This window comes from Vipera berus, assembly GCF_964194415.1.
Source record: "Vipera berus genome assembly, chromosome: 3".
NCBI classification, from domain to species: domain Eukaryota; kingdom Metazoa; phylum Chordata; class Lepidosauria; order Squamata; family Viperidae; genus Vipera; species Vipera berus.
The window spans coordinates 149,717,149-149,736,581 of NC_138204.1; the positions used below are offsets into that span (position 1 = coordinate 149,717,149).

At 37.4% G+C, this 19,433-nt stretch overlaps 1 protein-coding gene across 3 annotated transcripts in view; it reads right to left on the reverse strand.

The window, feature by feature from the left end:
• Nucleotides 1-19,433, reverse strand: part of JARID2 (jumonji and AT-rich interaction domain containing 2) — a 256,135-nt gene that overhangs the window by 28,318 nt on the left and 208,384 nt on the right. For all 3 annotated transcript variants that reach the window (XR_014025984.1, XR_014025985.1, XM_081324217.1), the window contains exons 7-8: nucleotides 15,185-16,217; nucleotides 4,595-5,091 (exon numbers count right to left, since the gene is read on the reverse strand). Coding sequence is in view for 1 of the 3 variants with exons in the window: in XM_081324217.1 (XP_081180343.1) it covers nucleotides 4,595-5,091; nucleotides 15,185-16,217 (1,530 nt within the window). In the remaining 2 variants the exon portion in view is untranslated. The remainder of the gene's footprint in view (nucleotides 1-4,594; nucleotides 5,092-15,184; nucleotides 16,218-19,433) is intronic.

Here is a 19,433-nt window from a genome sequence, read left to right on the forward strand (position 1 = left end):
GGACTCCAGAAGATGGTAGAGGACAAGAAGGCCTGGAGGAACATTGTCCATAGGGTCGCGATGGGTCGGACACGACTTCGCATCTAACAACAACAACAAGATTCGGCATCATGATTTTTATAATGTAATATATTGTACAATCATTTGACTGATTTATGGGATATTACTATTACTATGATAACCCACCAAATATTTGATTTATGCTAATTCCCCTGCCGCATGTAGATATTAGTAGTCATATATAAAACCATAGTTTTAAAAAATAAATGTGTTTTCCAAACGGATATTTTCCAGTTATTTTTCTCATTTATTCCTGAGTCTCTGAAGAGCCTATATTTTCTGTACTCTCTCATCTTATATCCACACATTCATTCATATCATCCAGAATGTTTTTTTCTAGATCACATTCTTTCAGAAAATTGCATAATTTGGCCCTGCCCTCTTCACTGGTTCACCATGCATGGAGCATAACAAGCAACTCTCAACAACCTACATGTTGCTATTTTCACTTATAACAACCAAGATGATGCCAATTCATGCTGCTGAACACACGTTTCCATTTCATAATTAAATCCAAACCTTCACTTCTCTGCATATATTTGTCAATTCCACAAAATTAAACTATCCTGTCTTCATTCACATTTATTACATTTTACCATTTTCACACAAACAACGTACCTATTTTTTTTTTCATTTGTCAATCAGGGTCTTTACCATATATTTTTCTTACACTTTCAAACTACAATTTTCCAGATTTCACTGTCATTACTAAATGGGCTCACTGATATACAACCCCCATAATGGCTTTAATCAGTGTGGACTTTTAACTACTGTTTTTTTTACAAGATAAAGTGTGTGTGTGTGTGTGTGTGTGTGTGTGTGTGTGTGTGTGTGTGTGGAAACTAGTTTCAGCAACAGCAATCCATGCCACCTGCAACACTCCCTGGTAACTCCAAGGACAGCACTAGTCAATGTTGGCAGATTTTGCAACCACAACTCAAGTTTTACTGGAAAAATGCTGAACTTCTAATCTTCAAACTACTTTGCAGGGCTACTTCTCAACTAGGATATACATGCAGAGTGATTGATAACACTGCTCAAAATATTTTTCCTAGCCAAAATCTAGCTTGGAGCACCTATCTAAAAAAAAAAAGCAAGATAAAATGTTAAAAGTGTCCATTACAGGAAAAGAGGCTATGAAATCTTTAAATCTCAGATTTTCATGTTTGTAAATAAAAGGAACAATTGTGTGAAATATTTATTGGGCCAATGTAATAATAAACAACATTCAAAGCACTATTTCTCAGCTATCCAATCTGTGTCTGTAATTTGGGGCTTGCCAAGGCTGTAAAAGTAATACCAAAAGATTTTGAGTACTTGTTTGTCAATTTTTGCCAAGTAATTGAAAGCAGAAACTATTTTTAACAATTGGTAATCTTTAGGGAGAGATGACAAATATCAGAAGTCCTTACAACAGATGTCCTTAGCTTTTTCATTCATCATAAAGTAATCTCCAATGAAAGCTTTCTCTTGCCCTTCTTAAATTCCAATTTTGCCTAAAATTTATACTCATACAATGTTAATTTGATTTTAAATAGAAAAATACGTAGTGTATGTGAAAATATTGCCTTTCCCTCTTGGTTCTCTCTCAAAACATTTGTATAGATATGGAAAGGATTTCTTGGACAAAAATCAAAACTCAAATTCCTTTGATCATTTCTGCTCACAGTTCCTGGATTTTAAATGCTATGTGAACTTGGCTTTAAGAATGACAGAGCTCATAAGCTAGATTTCCTGGCTAAAACTGAAACTATGACTTGTGCTTGCCCTGCAAACCATAATTATTCATGATTTCATCTGTATTTCTAAATCCTACTTTGCAAGCACTGGATCATTTCAGCAGAAACTACATTTTGATGCACAGTGAGGAATAGCTGAAGTTCTTGAGGTCAATGCATGTAGCATTAAAACAGGATTTAATTTCTAACTGACCGGGTTTGCAGAGCCGGACTCTTTTGTATTATACATATAACTATAATCATGTTTTTTTCCAAATACCCATTTTTTTCTATTTGAGACAGATTAAGTGCACCTTTACTTACATAAATTGCAGGAAAGCAAGGCCTTTAAGAAAAGTATTGAAATAGCCATGCAGGTACATATTAGAATGAATACCCTTTTGCCTGGCATTCTCTTTTCACAGGTATTTAGCTATGAAAAGCTATTTCAAGCAACGATACTTAAAAAAAGAATTATTTACATATTAAATGAGGCTAGCTTTAAGGTAAATGTGCAAAAAGACCCCGTCATTATTATTATACTTAAGTTCACTTGGTTCTGGTAACCAAGGTCAGCAGAATAACAAAAAAGAAAGTTGTAGACATGGTAACAAAGCTAATATAGCCAGCTGTCAAATTGGATGTGATTCAAATGTAATATTATGGAAAAGAAATCAATAAAGAAAACATCTCAAAGGAAACAAACACAGGTTAGTACGCAGAAGGAGGTTCCACAAACTAAAAAGGCCAAGTTTAATCAACATAAAACTGGGAACCTAAACATAGTACATGCTAGTCCCCTTCTGAAGTGACCGTTAAGTTTTAAGCAATCTTTACAAACTAAAACAAAATTAAAAGAAAGCTGGCATGCAAAGAAAAGCATCAGTCTTTAGTGTCATTATTTCCAAAATACTCCTATATTCCAGATAGATAAAATGGACATTCTTTTCTAAGAATGTCCATTTTGACTACAGCCTAATGCTTGGTTTGTAAATATGCATAGTATCAAAATAAGACAAAGGCAATGTAGGAGCTAATAAGAGTATATAGAAATTAGAAAAAGTGGGGAAAAGTAATTCTACCAGTTTGCTTTCCAATACGTGAGTGTTCTTTGAGCATGGTTGCTATGGTAATCATTTTATGAATGGGGATGCCTTCTATAGTGGTCATATTCTGTGAGTCCAGTTACGGTATATGCTCTACAATTATCAAATGTGACCATGACTCCCAAGATTTGAACCCCTAACGCCAAGAATGCTGTTCATTATATATAGTCAGTGGACTCTTTTTTCTATTTTGTTCACTAGGTTGCTTCCAGGTGAGATTTTAACGTTGTCCTTACGCTGGTATACTCAATTTTCAGGGGATCTGTATGATGTTGTCTTCATATGTAGACTAGTCCTGGGTTGTTGTTGTTTTTTTTTTGTTTGTTTGTTTGTTTGTATTTTGGACAAAGAGGAAAAGATGGGAATAGCTGCTCAAATTTTTTTCTATGGTTGCCCTAGAAACAAGCATCGTCTAAAACTCAAATTTAATCTTACAACATTCCAATACATGTTTACTGTGCTATATAAATATGAAAAGACAATGACCCTGTAATAGATACCATCGTTTTAAGCTTTCGTTGGATGATAGGGCTCTTAAAATGTATTCAGCCGCAAACCATACCAACTATTGTTATGGAAATAGGATTACTTGTCACAGGGAGAGTTGCAGATGGCAGTATAGCTCCCAACAACACAGCCTACATCTGTGCTAAAATTAAGGAAGATATTGATAAGACAAGCCAGGTTTATATGCTTTGTAGGCCAACATATTGCAACTATACAACCAAACAAAAGCCTGAACATGGATGAGTTTGAAGTGGTCATATAATATGTATTTTAATCTGCTATTTGGAGTTAAAAGTAAATCATGAATTATCTGAAGACAGGGGGACAGATTCTCTTAAGAACCCGGACACTTTTAAGGATAATACTCAGTCACCAAAATCCAAATGAGAAAATCCTCATCTGAGATAACAATAGGTATGTAAATATATTCACTAAGATGGTTAAACTCATTCTGTAGAGCATCTCCCCAACCAAATGAATGTGAGATGTGTTTGGACCAGAACTCCCAGCCTATATGCTCTTTGGCAACCAATTAAAAGGATCTGCACGTGTTAAATGGATATAGAAAAGCCAATTTTATCTATTCCCTAACTAACACTTAAAATAGGTCCTACACCTCTTTCATAATGACAGAGAAGACAAGGTAAAAAGGTATTAATCTCACATACACTGCCTGGATCCTTGTGGGAAAAGAACAGGGATATGAATCTGGCTAATAGAAACCTAAACAATATTTAGTGTGGGAGTCTATCTATACAGATCTCAGTTCCTGAAAATGGTGATTACTTCAAATAAAATCACTGACTTGTGTCTGTGCAGTCTTCCAAGCAGCACCTAATTATCAGTTCATAGCGATGGGATAAAGAGCAGTGATGGAAAAGCAGTGAGCGCTGGACACAAGTACCAACATAAAAAAAGCAATGTATCTCGTCCTCCCTTAGCATTTCAACATACTCAATTCAATCTTGCTAACAATTACACAGCATGTGGTGGTGCCAGATGCTTAATACAGTGGGAAGGCTGCCAAATCAAATTGAGTGGAGGAGTCAACATTCCTTTGCAAATGGATGAGCTCAGCGACAAGCAAAATAAGCATTCCAAACCACTGTTTGAACTAAATCAGAGCTGGCAGAGTGAGTGAAAAATACTATGTGCATTTTAGATGTGCTTTCTAGCCAAGACCCCAGCAAGATTTCTACTGACCTTGTATATACACTTGTGGAGGTCACAAAGAACACCAACCTCTTCTTCTTCTTCCACTGTGGTCTCCTTTTCCTGAGAGAAGAGTCGCCGCCTACCTGTTTTTTGAGGGACCTCAACTTCTTTTGCTTTGTTCCGGAAGCCATTTTTATGAACAACGCCATTGATGAGTCCGTTTTTGGGCTCGTAGCGGGGCAGAGACTGGAATTCATAGTTGTTATCTGAATGTCCTTCCAAAGGACCCCTCCGTTTTTCCAGAATCTCCTTTTCAAGGAGGACTTCTTTTTCCAGTCTCTTGTGCTCCTCAGCAGAGAGGGAATCGTAGGAGAGGAGATACTGGCAATAGGCTTCCTGCAGTTTTGCTAACCTGTCCTGTGCAGTTTTGGGGATACGCAGCATATCTGCCAGCTTATTCCATTTCTTGAGGTCAGTCACCTGCTGCATACCCCCCATTTCGTTGATCAACTGGAAAAAGCAGGCCAAATCTAGTTCACAGCCTCCTGGAGGTCAATGTAGCCGAAAAGCAGGAAGGGGGAAAAAAAAGGGAAACACAGAAATTTGTTAAGGAAATTGAACACAGACCACACTCATTCAGGCCCTAATTTTTATGAATATGTCTGGATAATACCAATTTAGTTGCAGATGAAAGTCACTTTTTACTTCAACGCAAAACCTTTCTGTGAAAACCAGAGGCTAAGGAGAAGGATTATAGTCTAGCCTTTCCTCTGCTTGTTTTTTTATGGGCAATTAAAAAATGTTGCAGCCTAGGCAGAATTACATGGCCAGCATGCTAATTAGGTATTATTTCTTTGCTATTTTTTTTAAGTGAAATAAAACAAACGGAAATAAATAAAAACACTTTCCACCCTCAGTTACTCTGATTACTTCATGAATCTATTATTGTTTTCCCATTTTTAACTTCCCTCTCCGCTGAGAATGGAAATCTACTCTTACTGAGAATGGAAATCTGCTTCAAACAGGAATGAACCTATTTCTCTCTGCTTGTATTTGCACATCACCACACCAAAATATGCTCTATTTAATTATTAATCAGTATTTTTGAATATAGCCAATGATTTATTACACAAACTACAGTTAAACAAGGCACAGCTTAGTGCAACAGGCAACCAAGTCTTTGCCCCCTTTATGTCCGTCAATTTACATTGAAAAAGCACTTTTCTTTCCCTTGCTACAAAAGCTCAGAAGGTATAATTGCATAAAATTCTGCTGTAAATGTGAGCAGCTGAATTAGTGTTTTTACTTTGTCATACAGACTCAGTCCAATTTAGTTTGGTGATTACCATTAACCACTATTCCAAGACCAGGTGAAATGTATACGGGTAGCTCACATTCTCAATATAAACATAAGCACACTTTGGTGATTTCACTCAGTGAAGTCAGTTTCTGAGGTTTAAGAAGAGGGACCATGTGCAAATAAATGTCTGCCGATGGTGCAAAACATACTAGCTGAGGTCACACAACACAAGTAGCAATGTTAATAAAGAAAGACAAGCTGTTGGATCACTCCTACCGGGCATGGCTAAACAAACCTTGAGTGATGAATACATGATTTGTCTGGAATATGTGCGAGGCTGAAGGCTGAATAAGCCAAAGTCATGAGCAAATCATAATTTCTGATAATTGCTTATTAAGAAGAGCAAGCCAGAATTCTTGGTTCATGCATAATTCTAAAAAAGCCAGCTTTCAATTCCATTTGTTTAATCAAAGGTGCTAAGCAAGAGGGACTGAACAAGATGTACTCCTATGTTATTCATTCCTAGTAACTCATATGACATTTTAATAAAGACTATCAAACGTGATACCCACATGTCAATAACAGATAATGTATATAAAATGAATTGCATCCAGACCAATACTTATAAACATGTAATAACAAGCATGACATCCCCAGCCAATAACATATTGCTGGGAATTTGAAGTTTCTGTGCAGTATCTAACATTGCTCTCTTGTGGATGGAGAGTTAGGATGTTGTTCCTGGGATCTGTCTGAGCCACTCTCCCAGTTTAGAAGTCACAGACCTAAGTGCCCCTACCACCACTAGATCCACTTTGGCCTTTACTTTTTTCCTCCTAAAGGACCTCGTTATTATTTCTCCAGCTTCTCATAACAGCTCTTTATGTGTGTGTGTGTGTGTGTGTGTGTGTGTGTGTGTGTGTGTGTAAGTAAATACTCTCATCAATACAGCCTGTTTTAATCATATACCAGGAAAACAAACTTTTGAGATGTATAGAATTGTACCCAAGATACATATGCTATAAAAAAACAAACTATCAAGTATACTGTTCTCAGACCAATAAAATATAATATTTGCAGAATTATACTGCTCAAAAAAATAAAGGGAACACAAGGTAAGACATCCTACTATTAAATACAGTACGTGTTGTTTAAGTGTTCCCTTTATTTTTTTGAGCAGTATATATTTGGTGTCGCTCACAAATCGTAATATATGTGTGTGTTCCTTAACAAAATGAGAGGGTAATATATTTATTCCGATCTCTGTTTAGGGCACATAATACTTGGAAGAATTTGGGATGATTCAAAATCTGTTTGGGGGAAGATGTTTTTCACTTCTTTACACTTTGTTAAGGACACACATGAAAAAAATGAGAGCCAAATGTGAATTTTTGTCAAAATATTAACAGTTCCTGTTAAAATTAACAACATATATTAAGAATTAATATGAAGAAAATTTACAGGACTAGTTCTGAAAATATTCCAGATTTTTAATACTAACAGGACACTAATTTCAATAGTGCCTGAATAAAAAAGTCATTTGAATTCAAAGACTATTAATATAAAAACTTGTTCTTTAGCCATTTCAACTGGAGCTCAAAAATATTTTGCATTAAGATAGATATTACAGTTTGTTTTCATAGTTATGGAATTTATTGTGCAGAGGTCTCCTTGTGCTACCAAAGAGTTGCACAGACAAGGAAGGGCACTGAGAGCAGTAAAAATCACACACAGAAATACACTGAGTTCTAAAAGCAAAAAGTATTTTACTTTGAGGTGGTGTAAAAACAAAAATGCACAGTCAAAAATAAACAGTCCAAGTCATACACAATAGCAACAGTCCAAGGAGTAATCCAAACTACAAAGTCTTCTTACCGGTCCAGAGGTCAATACACAGTTCAGGTTTACAACAGTAGTAAACCAACAGCATAGCAAAAACAGTAATAGTAGAGATCAGTGAATTCAGAGAGAGAGAGAAGCTACGTTCCTAGCTTCCTCTTATGGCCATGAGAACACTTACACACCCATTGGCCAATTAACAACTTAAAGACATAGCATTATGGTTAATATATTTTCAACCCAACATTGTAGGCTAACACCATATGCCTAACATTCTCCCCTTTGGGTAGAATAATATATAACTCTTACAATCTTATGCACATTCTTTCACAATTAGCATTGTGTTTCACAGCACTTTGTACCTTCGTAAAATGGTCTGCAATATTTACATCAGATGGACAATACTCTAACTGTATTAATTTATCTTTGACACATTGTCTGACATTTAAATAACGAAGATCAGTATATTTAGATCTTGTTCTTACTGCAGCATTATTAGCCATCTTTATCGCAGCTTGATTGTCCTCATACACAATGAATGGATCATTTACATTTAAACTCATATCTAACAATAATTGTTTGTACACTAGCAGTTCTGTACATAACACTGATAGACATGAAAATTCAGCCTCCATTGTAGATAAGCTTATGTGTTTTTGTCTAATAGACTTCCATCCAATCAAAGAATCACCCAACATTATAGCCAACCCTGAGGTAGATTTACGAGTGTTTGAATCAGAGGCAAAACTCGCATCTGCATATGCAGTAAGGATTAACTCACGATTTGGCTCTAGATATAACGAGTAGTGAATAGTCTGCTTCAGATATCTTAATACTCGTTTAGCTGATTGCCAGTGTCTAACAGTTGGATTATTGTTGTACCTAGCTAATTGATTTACACAGTAAGAAATATCAGGTCTAGTCCAATTACTCAGATACATAAGACTTCCTATCAAAGATTGGTACATAGTCTTATCAAATACAGGACTCTCAACATTAGTGTCCTTAAAATCCATAGCCATCGGAGTTTTTGCTGGTTTACACATTTCCATGTTGTATCTCTTTAATAACTGAGATATCTTACTGGCTTGCGACACCTTAAAACCCCTATTTGTTTTCACAATATCTAACCCCAAATAGTGGCTTATTTTCCCAAGATTTCTAATTGTGAATTTATTTTGCAATCTTGAAATGATAGTTTGTGCTTCTAACTCAGTTTTTGTTATTATTGCAATATCATCTGTGAATAATAAGAGAAAAGATAATGCTCCGTTGTGTTCTCTTCTAAACAAACAAGGATCAGCATTACTGGCTACAAAACCTAATGCACTTAACTCATTTACTATACATTTGTTCCACTCATAGCCTGATTGTTTCAATCCATAGAGGCTTTTCTTTAATTCCCAACAATCATGGTTTCTATCACTGGTCAATCCTGGTGGTATTCTTAAATAAATAGTATGTTGCAATGGAGCATGTAAATATGCAGTTTCAACATCTACATGGTTAACTATATATTGGTTTTTAGCCGCCCATACTAAAGCTGCTCTTAAAGTAGTTGCCCTTAGACTGGGTGCAAACACTTCGTCATAATCCTCAGTAGTTTGGGCAAAACCTTGTGCAACCAAACGTGCCTTATGGGTTATAGTTCCGTCTACACCCTTCTTTATTTTATATATCCATTTACAACCTATAGCTTGCTCACCAGGTGGCAGTTTTGCTTTCACATAAACCTTAAGATTCTGCAAAGACTTCAACTCCCTGTTCATTGCAGCTTTCCATGATGCCTGTTCCTTTTCAGGATAAATCCTGATCTCATCATAGTTAGATGGCTCTACACTAACTTGACATATACTAGCTTCATAGCGATCAGGTGGATGTCTGATGCGCGTTGAACGCCAAGGAATTACAGGGCTTTGAATTTCAGACTCCTTTCCTTCCTCTGATTCCTCTATTATCTCCCCTATCTCCTCTTCATCTTTTATATTTACAGGAGATGAATTATCATTACTAGTTACGTTATCAGAGGAGTCCTCAAACACTAGAGGATCAGTATTAACAGTTACTTGCTCTAACCTATCCCAACCAACGTGCTCAAGGAACTTTGCACTAGCACTGTTATATACATTAGTTGTGCCTCGTTCCCAGAAACGATAGGATCTATGGTTAGCTTCATAACCTACGAAGTATAATTGCCTAGCCCTATGTTGGCCTTTACTCCTGAGTTGTGCAGGAATGTGGACCCAAGCTGGGGTGCCAAACGTGTGCAGGTAATCAAGGTTTGGTCTTCTACCATGCCATATAGTATATGGTATTTTACCAGTAGAAGTATTAACAACTATATTCAGAACATGGTTTGCACATTTTGCTGCCTCCCCCCACAGTCTATCTGTTAAGCCAGAATCTCTTAACATGGTTCTAATCATGGCTTGTAACGTTTGCCCACGTCTCTCAACAAAAGCATTATGTTGAGGCCTATAAGGGGCTGAATGTTTATGCTCAATGCCAGCTGATTCTAGCATATCAACAAAACGCTTATTTGTAAATTCAGTACCATTATCAGTAATTATGCACTGAACCTTTCTCTTTGTTTTTCTCTCCACGAACTTCAGCCAGTTTGCAAATTGTTGGAAAGTGTCTGCCTTTGACTTAAGCAGATAACAAAATCCATATCGAGAGTAGTGGTCAAGGATACTTAAAATATAACATGACCCTCCTAAACTTGGTTTCATGGGTCCAATTAAATCAGCAAACACAACTTCCAAAGGTACAGTTGTTTTGAAGCTGTTTATCCTGTTTGCCGGACTTGCCTTACTCTTTTCCTGATTACAGGCATTGCACTTCAAATACTTACTACATGGCTTCAGTTTAATTCCTTCTACTAACTCAACTGTTTTACGTAGTGAGTTAAAGTTTACATGCCCTAACCGCCTATGCAATAAATGTATACATTCATCATGTGGCTTCTTGTTCTCACATATCGAGTTAGCTTTAACTGTACTAACCTGGTTACTTGTGAGAACGAATAAACCATTTTTCAAATTTGCAGTTACACAGGTTCCATTCCTCTCAATAGTGCATTGCTCCCCTCTGAATGTTACCACAAACCCAACTTTAACCAATTCCCTTACAGATAACAGGTTGAATCTTAGTTTAGGTATATATAACATAGGTAACTGTTCATTAATGCATGGACAATAGGAATTACCTTCACCAGAGGCCTTCATCTTCCAACCGTTTGCCAGTGAAACATATTGGTTGCTGTTTCTCATATTAATAAACCTATCCTTCACTTTAGTAATGCATTGTGAAGCCCCACTATCAACAACCCACAATTCATTGTTTCTGGATGTTGATTCACCAGAAATAGCCAAACCAATGCCCTTCTTAGCCTTCCCACTGCTATTCACATTCTGTTTTTTACCCTTTCTACAGAATTTGGCTATATGCCCTCTAGCCCCACAAGAATAACATTTCTTGACGTTGTAAGCAGTGGTAAATAGCTGCTCCTCTTGTAGCTGTGTCTCTCTCAGCTGGTCTCTGTCACGCCTTCTTCTGGACTCTTCCAGCAGTCTCCCAGTAATGTTAGTCAAAGTCAGTTCCTCTCTGGTCAGGACTTCCAAAGAAGAAACATACTCATCATAACTCTCATCCAAAGATGACAGAATAATGTAGACCTGATGCAACTCTGAAAAAATCAGCTCCTTTTCATGAAGCTCTTGAAAAGTTGCCTTCATATAATTTAAATGGGTCAGCATATCTCCATTCTTCTGCAGACGAGTCCTAAACAGCTTACGTGTAAGGTGTATATGTGCACCCACACTGTCACGAACATAAAGCCTTCGCAAAACATCCCAACACCTAGCAGCAGACTCCTCACCACGAATATGGACAAGCTGCTGGTCATTCAGTGTTAGTCCAATAATGCAAAGAGCTTTCTCATTGCTACGTTTAAAGTTGTCTAACTTCTTTGCATCCTCTTCATCATCTGGATCCCAAGCAGTAGTATCTGGTGGGTTATTTACAACAGCCCATAGTCCTTCCTTGCGCAAAAGCAAGCAGCATTTTGTGGACCAGGAAACATAGTTTGTCCCATCCAACCGGGTTATCCAGGAGATGCCTGACAACAGTTCCTGTGCCATTTTACACCAAATACAAACTCAGCTAGGAATACTGTGTGTACTAACTCTCAGTACAGGCCTGGGCCCATAACCAGTGTTAAGGAATTTATTGTGCAGAGGTCTCCTTGTGCTACCAAAGAGTTGCACAGACAAGGAAGGGCACTGAGAGCAGTAAAAATCACACACAGAAATACACTGAGTTCTAAAAGCAAAAAGTATTTTACTTTGAGGTGGTGTAAAAACAAAAATGCACAGTCAAAAATAAACAGTCCAAGTCATACACAATAGCAACAGTCCAAGGAGTAATCCAAACTACAAAGTCTTCTTACCGGTCCAGAGGTCAATACACAGTTCAGGTTTACAACAGTAGTAAACCAACAGCATAGCAAAAACAGTAATAGTAGAGATCAGTGAATTCAGAGAGAGAGAGAAGCTACGTTCCTAGCTTCCTCTTATGGCCATGAGAACACTTACACACCCATTGGCCAATTAACAACTTAAAGACATAGCATTATGGTTAATATATTTTCAACCCAACATTGTAGGCTAACACCATATGCCTAACAGCCTATTCATTTTCTCAAAACATATCGCGACACTTTTTTCCTTTGGCAATTATTTAACATTCAAGTTTCTTTTAATAGAACAAACCCTTTGGTTAATAATTTCAATGAAAAATAGGTGTTTTTCAAAAAAAAACCAAAAACCCAAAGAACTCGCAGGAAAAATCTCTATTGCAATCTAATCAATAGCCTTAATGAGAACGATATACCTTTCTTGTCCTCAGGGCAAAAAAGATAGGGAAGCATTTGGATAAAGCAAATTTACTTTGCATCCTTTTATAATACCTACGTTATATACAAATAAAAAAGAATTAAATTTTATTTCAAGTGCAGCTATTTTTTTAAAAAAAGAAATCAGTCTGTGGAAGAAAAGAACTAACACAATTCAGATATAACTGGGTTCAGATTTAATGCCAAACAGCAGTTTACCAGTCCGATTCTCAGGAAGACATGTTCCCAACACTGCTACACCAAGTACAATACAGTGGTACCTCAGCACTCGTGCTTAATTGGCTCTGAGAGGCATGACGAATACTAAAAAGGATGAGTAGCAAACAAACCATGTGACTTACCACTTGGCCCCTTTGCTTCAGCTGGGAAGAACTTCCTATCAGTTCCTTTTCCTATGTCAACAACTTCCCAGCTTGGCTGACTTCCTGTCTACCCTTTGCGCTGTCTTCCTTTTGCAGCAAGCTTCTCAACATCGCCGACCTCCTGTCCTGTCCTCTGCAGCTGTCCCCCCACTTCCTTTTTGCAGTGTGTCAAGTACCAAACAAAGATGAGCACCGGGACAATATTTTGATGTCAAAATGTGTCAGGTACCAAATTTGACGGGTTCTGAAGCAGTCAAATACTGAGGTACCACTGTATCAGAAATGACCGGCAGTTCCTTCTCTAGGCTTTGATATTTACTTAAATGCTGGTGTTCTTCTTTGCCTTAAAGCGGTGGTTCTTAAATTATCTGACAAATTATTCCTTTTCATGGTCTCAAATTATTCCCACAAAACTCCCAAATCTGCTCTTTGACACAAATGTCTTGGCAGACCCACAACTGGACCCTCAACTCACAAACAAGCAATTACAAATTGCTCCATCACCCCCAGGATATGCACAAATTTGCCCAGTTTAAGAACTCCAGCCTTAGAGGACCTGTGGGCCCGTCTCAGGTTTACACATCAACTTCCCTTCTCTAGCAAGGCTGCAAAGCAAAGGCTTCTGTTGCAGTTGAAGTTTCCATTCAAATGACTGTAGTAAACAACACTGTATCGTCATACAGGAAAATCATCCAACATTATGTTGTCATCTGATATACGAAGAAACAAGCCAGCGTCAAAATTGGACTGTTTTGACCTGTTTTAACAAACACTAGTAAATAAATCACGAAGTCTGGTAACATAGAGTGAATTTAGGATGGAAGCAACCATTTCTATCTTCCTTTACACAACTGTACCCAAAGAGAGTGGGAATGTACAAGCATCCAAGGTTCATGCCAGCTCATTATAAGCATGCTAAACTGAAAGAGCTGAAGAAGGGAATGAGCTGGCTGTGTGACCCATTTGTTCTGTCTACCTTGCTGCCTGCAAGCTCCCTGATCCACTCCTTTTTTAGATTTGTTTTTATTCCTTTTTAGATTCTGTATACAGAAACAAAGTGGGAAGCTGGCAGGCTGCAAAGCAAAGTGCCTGTCTCCAACCAGTGGTTTCCACACCAATCCTTTGGTTTCCTAACTGGCCGTGTCCATTAGAGTAGCCAGTTGGCAATTGGACAAGCCTTCCTGTGGCAGCCACAGCACATCTCAAAAGTCTCAATAGCTCAAAACGGTGGCCTTCTCCAGATTCAAAGTCCACCTGAACAAAGTCAGCAATGCTAAGTACACACGTGAGCAGGTTTAACAGAAGACCAAATAAGTGCTATTAACGAAACACTTCAAATGGTAACTATCTGCTGCCACTTAAAAAATGACAGTATTGGTTATGTTTGCAAAGAGCACATCTCACAAAAAATACTGTCTTTTAAAAATATACTGTCTGATTGTAAAGGTGCTTTAATTCTACTTAATTCAAAAACTCCTAACTATAATTTATTACCAGTAAAATCTTTCATTAATTTAAACATTTACTTCGTGCTCCCTGGGAGGAAAAAGCCTGTGTTCACTATTTTCTTTTGTATTCCCCAAATCAACAGATTCTTAAAAATAAAAGCAGCATACTGGATGAAATCCTGAAACTTGATTTGTACTAATTATACAACCTATCTGCTTAAAGCTCACAGGTAGTCCCTTGACTTATGAGCATTCATTCAGCAACTGTTTGAAGTTATGATGATGCTAGAAAAAAAAATGGACTTGCGAGTGGTCCCCAAAGTTATGGCTGTGGCAGCATTCCCACGGTCACGTGATTGCTTCAAATCCTCCCACTCACCTATCTTTCTCTCATCTCTGTCCTTTCCATATTTTTTTCATGAGGAGAAAAGTTAAATATGGGGATGGGGGGGGGAAGAGTAACTGTATGCTCTTGATCCACATAGCTTCCCTGGGAACTCCCTAAAATCCAAATGTAGAGTAGATGAGGGCTATCTTATTACATATGTGTCCGATCGCTATCTCTTCTCAAGGCATAAAATAAGATACTTTTGAAATCTGAGTACGTTCGCTTTGAAGAGGACTGCTCTGTATGAAATGGCATGGAAATCTATTGCTTACCCTCTCTTACCAGTGCTTTGGGTTCGCTGAGGATTAATCTGAAAATAAATCAGTGCTCAAAATGGTTTCTTGCCACCAAGACCAACAAAAAGCCTGCGTGAATAAGGGACTCACCTATGAGTGGAAGCTCATCCATAGTAATGCCCTGAGATTTGAGGTGCTTCTTGATACAGGCCAGACGCTGCACATTGGGCCCCCAGCGCCTGCTGAGTTTGTGAATGTGCTGGATCTGGGTCACAAACCGCATCTCTTCATTCAGCTTGCACTCAGGCCTCCAGTCAGGAGGAGGGATCACCCGGCACATCCCATACTTCTCAACCTGAGCACGGACTGACTCAATGTATATCAATGGGTCATGGAACTCCTTGGGGGAAGGCCTGAGAATAGGAATCTCTTCCATCATGGCCCACCCAGACTTGACGCTACCTTTCTCGTGCTTCCCTGTTGAGTCGTGTGGCTTGTGCAAGGACTCTGTTTGAGAGGTAGAATAATGTTCACAGGAGGCATTTTCTGTTTTGCTATGTGCTTGTTTCCCTGGCGTGTTCTTCCCAGCAGCAGCTCTTTTCGGCCTATTCCTTTCCAGACTTTTCTGTGGCACCTCCTGACTTCCAGGCTTTTTCACATGGCCATTCAGCAAAGGTCTTTCCACAGATGGTGCTTTTTTGCTTGGGGTTTCAGTCACATTTGTGGCCCCCTTCACTTTCTTGACGGGTGACTGTATTTTGTCTATATGGTTTGCTTCTTCCAGCCTCCTTTTTGAATTGCGCAGCCCTTCCCTCAACTGCCTCCCTACCTCCTTAGTGCATGACTTTTGGTTCAACTTGCCATTGACCTTGACACCATTAATAGCTGTATTGTTGGGCTTGGCCACTCCAAGGGATAGCACCTGTTTACGGGTTTTTGCATTGCTACTTTCCATTTTCCCTGAGATTGTATGGTTGACAGGTGTACTGAGTTTGTGGTGATTTAGTTTGGTTTCCTTGACCAGTTCTTTCTTGGCTTTGGTGTATGTGACAGTTCCCTTAGTCACTGTTGCAGTGTACTTCACAGTTTTGGACGGTGAAGGTCTGACGTCTCTCATCTTTTTGGCACTGGCTGTATTTGCACTCAGAGTTGACATTCGAGTGATACCATTGACCTTTGAAACCTGGAGGAGCCAGGAATATCAGAAAGCAGGAAGGAGAGAGAGAAAAAAAGAAAAATCAATGGATACCAGATAAATCAACGAATACACAATAAATCTTGAAGGCTTCACCTCTTTTACAAGCCTCTTGGGGGAAAAATACACTTAGTTACAACAAATGGCTCCGCATATTACTATGTCATAGACTTTGCTTAGTAGAAAGCAGTATCAGACGCTCCTTTTATAAATTTAAAAGGGAAATTAGAAGAAAAACAGCATGAACTGTGTGCTTATATTCATACCTCTAACACTACCCACTGAATGAGACAGTGCTTCTGTTTCATAGCACTGCTTTATAGTGGGACTATGCAAAGATTGGTTTGGTTCCAGAATGGATCCAATGTTGTTTGGATCTTGTGAATATTTTTTTATTTTTTTATTTTAATTCCATTTATATCCCGCCCTTCTCCGAAGACTCAGGGAATATATAATATGTGCTGCCCTGCTTCCTTTTGCCTTTTCTGTATACTACTGTTATAAAGCAATCTATGTGTATGAAGAGGCATCTAAACTTCCAAAACAATATAATAGTTAGGCAAGTCTAAATTAGTGATAATAGTAACAGAGCTGCAGAATGAATAACTAGGATGAAGTAAAGTCTTAATTTTTCCCAAACCTAAAAATAATCTACAGTTTATTTTGGGCCAGATCACACACATAAATACAACCATCAGGGATGCATGTTATTTCTTCCCAGTCAATACTTGTTTTCTAATATTTATGTATTGTATTTACCATCTGTCACCTATGAGACAAATAGGTGTGACTGTCTGACTAGAAATTAAAAACCAACAAGCTAATGCCAACCTTAAAGGAAAATACATCCATCTTCTATCACAATTTAAAACCAATCATAAAATAACAAGCATTCACAACTAGGATACAATATTTAGTACTGCAAGGAAATAATATCTAATATGCACCCAAGAGATTAGTCTGGCTCTGAATGATCCAGCTTCTACAATGATCTCAGGAGGTACAAGTTAAAATTATATAGTAAACATTTGATCAATAGTTATGATATGTGCAATTGTTATTATTTTATGTTGCTCAACACATTTATTATCAAAGCAGTTTTACTCTGTATTAATAATAATAATTTAGAATAACAATTATGATATTACAATACTTAGCCAGAAGCTCCAGTGAGATCACTGGGAATCAGTTGAGATTAATTTTTCTTAATTTTTTCACAGAATTTAACTGAATTTTTCCAGTATCTGATCAATGTCTAGCTTTGCCAAGGTAAATTCTAGAATAATTATTCTAAGGGAAAAACAGAGAACAAAGACACCTACAAACTTTGCCATTTGTAATATTTGCCCCAAAGTGACTTATAGCTGTGAGAGAAGGCAAGAAGTTCCATTTTTTCTATTTCTTATCAGCATCCTAAATTACTGTTGTCACTTTTTAAAATTTTTTTAACTATATATGACTGATTAAAGTTTTATGCTAAACATTAACAGAACTGAGATATGAAGAAGCAGGATTTAAAAATTTAACATTGCAAAATTACATTATTTAACTATTGAAATCAAGTAAATATTAAGAGGCTGCTGAAGATATTTAGAGGCAGCAAGCAGAATGATACAGTAAGCTTTGACCAATAGCACCATATTAGACTATGGGTGAAACTATTAAAATCTTGGTACAAGAAACCATAAAATTGAAGCAATTTCCTCCAAAAGCTGTCCTTCTTATTCATAACATTATATAGATGTAGAAGCAGCTAGCCCTCTCCTGCATCTTTGCTTCAGAAACTAAATTTTTTTTTTATTTTGTCTGCTCAAAAAAAGGAAAGAAAAAGAAAAAGAAAAAATATAATAAAACATTGGACAAAGGTATTTGAAGTTCTATGAAATGACCTTATTTTCCCTGTGTGAAAGTAAGTGAGGTTAGTGTAGAGAAGGGGTAGGCAACCTTGGTTCTTTTATGACTTATGGACTTCAACTCCCAGAATTCCTGAGCCACCATGGCTCAGCATGGAAACCTCTCCCTTTCTCCTCAGCATGGCTGGCTCAGGAATTCTGGGAGTTGAAGTCCACGAGTCATAAAAGAGCCAAGGTTGCCTACTCCTGGTGTAGAGAATTGAAATTCTGTACATAGATGAAATTACTAAAACAAAAAAATCGTGTGCTGTTTTACACACTATAAAATAAATGAGAAGATTAGCGCAGACTGCACTGGATTAGATGACTTGTTTTGTTTTCTCAAAGTATATATACATTTGCAGCAACACAAATACAACAAACATTCAAGTGGAAACAATTTTGCTTTCAAGTGATGAGAACCTGCACATAAAACAATCCCAGGGTGTATTCCTGGATACTACCAGAAAAATGTTCTTGTTTCAAATGCTTGCCAAGTCATAGGCAAATAACAGAAACATCAAAGCACAAGTGTATAAAAGAGAAAAGAAAGCTGGAAGAGATTTTAAAATTAAATCTAACTCCGTTTAGCAGAAAGCTGATCTCGAAATACTCATATGAAATGCTACTTTACCATTCTCAATTCCTTGATTTGGTGGCCAATGTATAACTCTTTCTGCATTTCCTATTCTCTGAGCTTTACTGTATTCTGATATCAAAAACATACTTTATGACAGGATATGCTGGAGCCACAGTCTTATTAGGATTTGAACCATAATTTTCCGTAACAAACTTTCAGAAAAGAACCACCTCAGATTCTGTTTGGTTCAAGAAAGTGACTATATTAAGCACATGCAATATACTGGGTAGTATGAGAATAAGACACAGAAGCGTTGGTTAGATTATGCTTCATATTAATTAGGGTTAGAAGTGAAGGCAGAATGAAAGAAGTTCATAAAACCTTTCCAAATTACACGTTCTTGAACATACAAACATATCCAGTGCCAATATTTTCCTCACTGAATGCCTCGATATGACTCCTTAGATTTGAAACCTTGTAAGCATTAGCATTTCAGTAAGTAAAAAAGCACAATTTAAAAAAAACAACACCTAGTGAAATCTAATTGTTGGAGCTCTTTTCTAGTTCTCTCCAGAAATAGTGAAAGTCTTCAATGAGTGCATTTTTCCTCATGAACAAGTTTTTCTTTTGTTGCAGGAATAGGGAAGGGAAATAATTCATGATGCAGCAAGGCAAAGGACTTCTACTCCTGGGGAAAAAAATAAATCCCTTCAACTGTCCATACTTCAAGAG